Source organism: Nansenia antarctica, assembly GCF_963989245.1.
Source record: "Nansenia antarctica genome assembly, contig: SCAFFOLD_238, whole genome shotgun sequence".
Lineage (NCBI taxonomy): Eukaryota > Metazoa > Chordata > Actinopteri > Argentiniformes > Microstomatidae > Nansenia > Nansenia antarctica.
Genome location: NW_027662404.1, coordinates 1 through 5,000, shown reverse-complemented (window position 1 = coordinate 5,000; position 5,000 = coordinate 1). Strand labels below are relative to the sequence as shown.

General features: G+C 48.0%; 1 protein-coding gene across 1 annotated transcript in view; it reads right to left on the bottom strand.

Annotated features, from left to right (window-relative positions):
• mfsd4aa (major facilitator superfamily domain containing 4Aa) overlaps positions 1-4,996 on the bottom strand; it is a gene marked incomplete at both ends in the record, with an annotated part of 15,135 nt that extends 10,139 nt beyond the window's left edge. Inside the window, 4 exons of the mRNA XM_080551304.1 lie at positions 619-792; positions 1,334-1,452; positions 2,183-2,318; positions 4,970-4,996. Of these exons, the coding sequence (XP_080407430.1) occupies positions 619-792; positions 1,334-1,452; positions 2,183-2,318; positions 4,970-4,996 (456 nt within the window). The remainder of the gene's footprint in view (positions 1-618; positions 793-1,333; positions 1,453-2,182; positions 2,319-4,969) is intronic.
• Positions 4,997-5,000: the final 4 nt, after the last annotated feature.

The following is a 5,000-nucleotide window of genomic DNA, read 5'->3' as shown; positions in this document are numbered from 1 at the left end:
CCTCTGTTACCATAGTAATAGTAATAATAATAATAATAATAATAATAATAATAATAATAATAGTAGTAATAATACTACTACTACTACTAGTAATAATAGTAGTAATAATAATAATAATAATAATAGTAGTAGTAGTAAGAAGAAGAATAAGAAGAATATAATAAGAATAAAAATAGCAATAATAATAATGATTATAGTAATTATAGTAAAAGTCATGATAATAGTAATAATAATAATAATAATAATCATAATAACTTTTATTTGTAAAGCACTTTTCCTGAAGGCATTGCAGATCAAAGTGCCTTCCGAAGAAGTGCCGACAATCTCTTCTTTTGTACATGAGAAAGCCAGCGTCAGAAGACTGGCTGACACCACAGGTATGACACCTCAGGTATGACACCTCAGGTATGACACCTCAGGTATGACCATTATGACACCAGTAGATAAAAGTAGTTACAGAACCGGAATTGTGGGTGGAGCATGGCAGTCTATTCCACACGGACAAGCGTCACAGACTTCTGGGTGTGTATCTGTAGCAGAGGTGTGTGTGTGTGTGTGTGTGTGTGTGTCTAGGTGTGTGTGTGTGTGTGTGTGTGTGTGTGTGTGTGTGTGTCGTACCAGGCTAGCGGTGAGCAGTCTCTTAGGGGTGAATCGGTAGCAGAGGTATATGGAGGCCAGCCTCCCGGCGGTGATGGAGGCCCAGAACACGCTGGTCAGACACCCGGCCGCCCGGTGGGGCAGAGAGAGAGGAGGGGACACGGCGTAGGTGTAGATGAACCCTGCATACGACCCCTGGACAGACAGACAGACAGGTAGGAGGTGAGACAGACAGACAGACAGGTAGGAGGGTGAGACAGACAGACAGGTAGGAGGTGAGACAGACAGACAGGTAGGAGGGTGAGACAGACAGACAGACAGGTAGGAGGTGAGACAGACAATCAGGTAGGAGGGTGAGACAGACAGACAGACAGACAGGTAGGAGGGTGAGACAGACAGACAAGTAGGAGGGTGAGACAGACAGATAGGAGGTGAGACAGACAGACAGATAGGAGGTGAGACAGACAGACAGACAGGTAGGAGGGTGAGACAGACAGTTAGGAGGTGAGACAGACAGACAGACAGACAGGTAGGAGGTGAGACAGACAGACAGACAGTTAGGAGGTGAGACAGACAGACAGACAGACAGGTAGGAGGGGTCGCTTTGGATAAAAGCGTCTGGTAAAGGGTTAAAAATGTAAATGCAGAGTGTGTGTGTGTGTGTGTGTGTGTGTGTGTGCAGAGTGTGTGTGTGTGTGTGCGTTAAACAGGTCGTCACGGCGACGGGCTGTCTCACAATGATGCCGTCGGTGAGGAAGAGCACGGCCCCGCCCAGGATGTGCAGGATGAAGTAGGTGGGCGGGTGACCCTGCAGGTCGCCACGGTTACAGCAGCCAAACACGCCGCCGTCCTGACCTAGCAAACAGAGAGACAGAACGAACATGTCTTTACTCCCAATAGAGCTGTTATTGAACTCAATACAATTACATTTAAAAATGTGACGGGGTCTGGTGAAAAAGTCCCCCCAAAAAAGATGAAATGCTTTTTTGAATGTTGGTTCACCTCAAACCAAACACCGGAGAAACTCCCTCTGAACCAAAACAGACGCGTTTGCTACCATCGTGTTGGTAGCTAGCTAGCTAGCAGCTAAGAAGGAACTTCGCTATGAACATCTAACTGCATGTTTAGCACATCACAACATGCTGATAGAACATCAACATGCTAAAAACACACAACTACACATAACTAGATGATCACACAGTCCTTGCTTTTGAACACGTCCTAAAACGTATGTTTCTTTACAAGCCGTGTTGGACGGGACGCGGTGCAGTGAATCCAATTCACAAATTATTTAGTGATCCTAAAACTGTTGTTTGTTATATCGTGGTTGTTGTATCGAGTGGGCTCTTCAATACTTAAACTTTCGTAATATGACAAAAACCCGGAAAACACGTTGTTTTATTCGTTTTTTAAGAAGCTTTCTGGTCATTTGCTCAACTTGAGAATTGCCTACATTGCCTTTTCTCCAGACCGTGTCACTAACACAAACAAACAGATACAAACTGCACTTCCACCCTCTGGGTTCGATGACGATGGAGGGATGAGGGTGTGTGTGGAGGAGTGAGGGGTGCGTCCAGCCTCTTACCCTGGGGGGGGTCGGTCTTCTCCGGGGGGGTCTTGGAGGCCATGGAGTCTAAGTCCAGCAGGCGGGGGCCGCGGTGGGAGCAGGGGAACAGCCTCTCACAGTACATCAACACACACACTCCTATAGGCACTGGCAGCTAGAGACACACACACACACACACACACACACACACACAGTACATCAACACACACACCCCTATAGGCACGGGCAGCTAGAGACACACACACACACACACACACAGTAGGGATGGGGGAAACGAAGCTTTCGACGCAATTGACACGTTCGACACAATTGTGTCGGAAAAAGTGTCGATCTATCGATACAGTCGATACAGCAGCTCCACAATGACATCTGCTGGTCAGGTCATGGTATGGCGGCTGTATCGACTGATTCACAAGTCAGGTATTTGAGGCAAAATACAATAAGCCCACCGTCATCTGCGATGTCTTGTTCAATAAAGGTGCTGTGACAAACTGTGTCGATGTGTATGTGGCCATATGTGGTCTTAAATGTTGGTGTGTCTAGTAGACTATAATAAATACATATATGAATAAATAAATAAATGCAACTGTTGTGTCCATTTCTGATATGAATAGAATAGAATTTGCCATTTAGCAAACGCTTTTAATCCAAAAGCTACTTACAGGGACATTCCCCCTGGAGTAATTGTAGTACTCAAGGGCACACTAGTGGTGGTGTTTCAGGCAGGATTTGAACTCACAACCTTCCGATCACCAGTCCAATTCACTCCACTATCCCCTTGACATGTAAGGATACAAATCGGAATGACATTTCGGCATGTGTGGGACATGGCTGTTTGACAATTGGAGCAGATATAAATGGTCAACATGTCATAACAGGGTCAACAGTGTTGGGACGTGCTCGTGGAACAGGGAAAGAGTGCAAAACAAGGCTACATTGTGGAAACTGGACAGACTTGTGCTTATGTGAACAATCAAATATTTATTGCTTGTGTACATGAACAGGCAACGTTTTTTTATGCGTATCTATCTGGCTAGCCTATGTGTTGCAATTATGAATCTATGACTATCTCTGTATGTTCTATATCTATCTATCAATATCTACCAATCTCATGTCTATTTCTATCTCTATCTCTGTCTCTGTCAATAAATGTATTCTGTCTAGCGTCCGTATGTCTCCACTCTGACTACAACCCTCGAATATGAGTGAATATGAGTGAATATGAGTGAATATGAGAGAGTTCAACGTCATTTTATGCAGTACCAAACTTGGAACACTGCCCCGTTTGCGGAACGACTGACACACGCGTCAGATGTGCGTGTGTGACGTACGAATCTTTCTTCGAGTAGTCACGTGGTTTTTGCCATTTGACACAAGCATCGATACATTTGTATCGACGCACATTGCGTCGGAAGATAGACACCGTGCCGTGACTACTGCGTCGAGCGGTAACATCCCTAACACACAGTACATCAACACACACACTCCAAAAGGCATGGGCAGCTAGGGACACACACACACACACAGTACATCAACACACACACACACAGTACATCAACACACACACCCCTATAGGCACAGGCAGCTAGGGAGACACACACACACCCACGTGCGCACGCATACCCACACAGGCACACACACACACAGTGCGTCAACAGAGACACACACAGAGCGTGCCAGCTGCAGAGTGATCAAGCGCACGACCGCGTCATCAAACAAACCTAATAACCGCGTGTCTCAGTGGGTGGAGCACGGTGCTTAGCCACGTTAAGGGTCGGCGGTTCGACTCCCACCGGGGACCACAACCAGTACACAAACAACAAACACACGCCCTGGCTGTGGTGTAAGAGGACACATAATGACACGGTACTTTCTAGAACATCCTGAAATGAGATCTGAGAGCCGAGAGCCTCTCCCATGTAAGAGGAGAGAGGCGCCACTGTGTTCATGCAAAGCAGTTCCCAGACTCCTCCGCTCCCCCCCCGCCCTGCGGTACAAACACCTGTCTGTTCTGTTAGTCAAATGAGCCGGCCACCGCAGGTGTGGCTACCTAGCGAGCGCTAATGTGCCAGCCAGCACAGGTGTGAACCTCCCGTGAACACGCCGAAGGGGTGGCTGTGGTTCAGGAGGTAGAGGAGCCGGCGTCTAATGATGGCAAGGTCGGCAGACCGGCGGTTTGAGCCTCGGCTGGCCACATGTCGAGGTGTCCTTGGCAAGACACTGAACCCCAAATTGCTCCCAGTGAGCGGGGCCGGCGCCTTGCCTGGTAGCTTGCCGCCATTGGTGTGTGAATGTGTGTGTGAGTGGGTGAATGAGAGGCCGTTGTAAAGCTCTTTGGAATAAGGCGCTATATACAGTAAGTCAGTGCATTTACCATTTACCTACTGTGGCTCCTGTGTCTACACAGCACACTGAAGAAGAAGAAGAAGGATGTTTTATTGCCCATGCAATCAACCTGTCAATCAATTGTTGTGGAATGTTGGTATTTTCTTTTGCTCTAGGCACAAGGTTAATGAGGGGTTAAGTGCCTTGCTCAAGGGCACACGGATGTCGGTCCTGAGGCGGGGATCGAACACACACACACACACTCTACACAGACGCACACACTCTACACACACACACACACACACACTCTACACAAACACACACTCTACACAGACACACAAACTCGACACACAGACACAAACAACCCCCCCTCCTCCACACCCCCCCCCCCCCCTCCTCCCCACACCCCCCCCCCCCCCCCCCAAAACACACCACACCCACACCCCCCTCCTCCCCCCCCCCCCTCCCCCCCCCCCTCACGTTGATGAGGGCCATGATCCAGAAGGCGTAG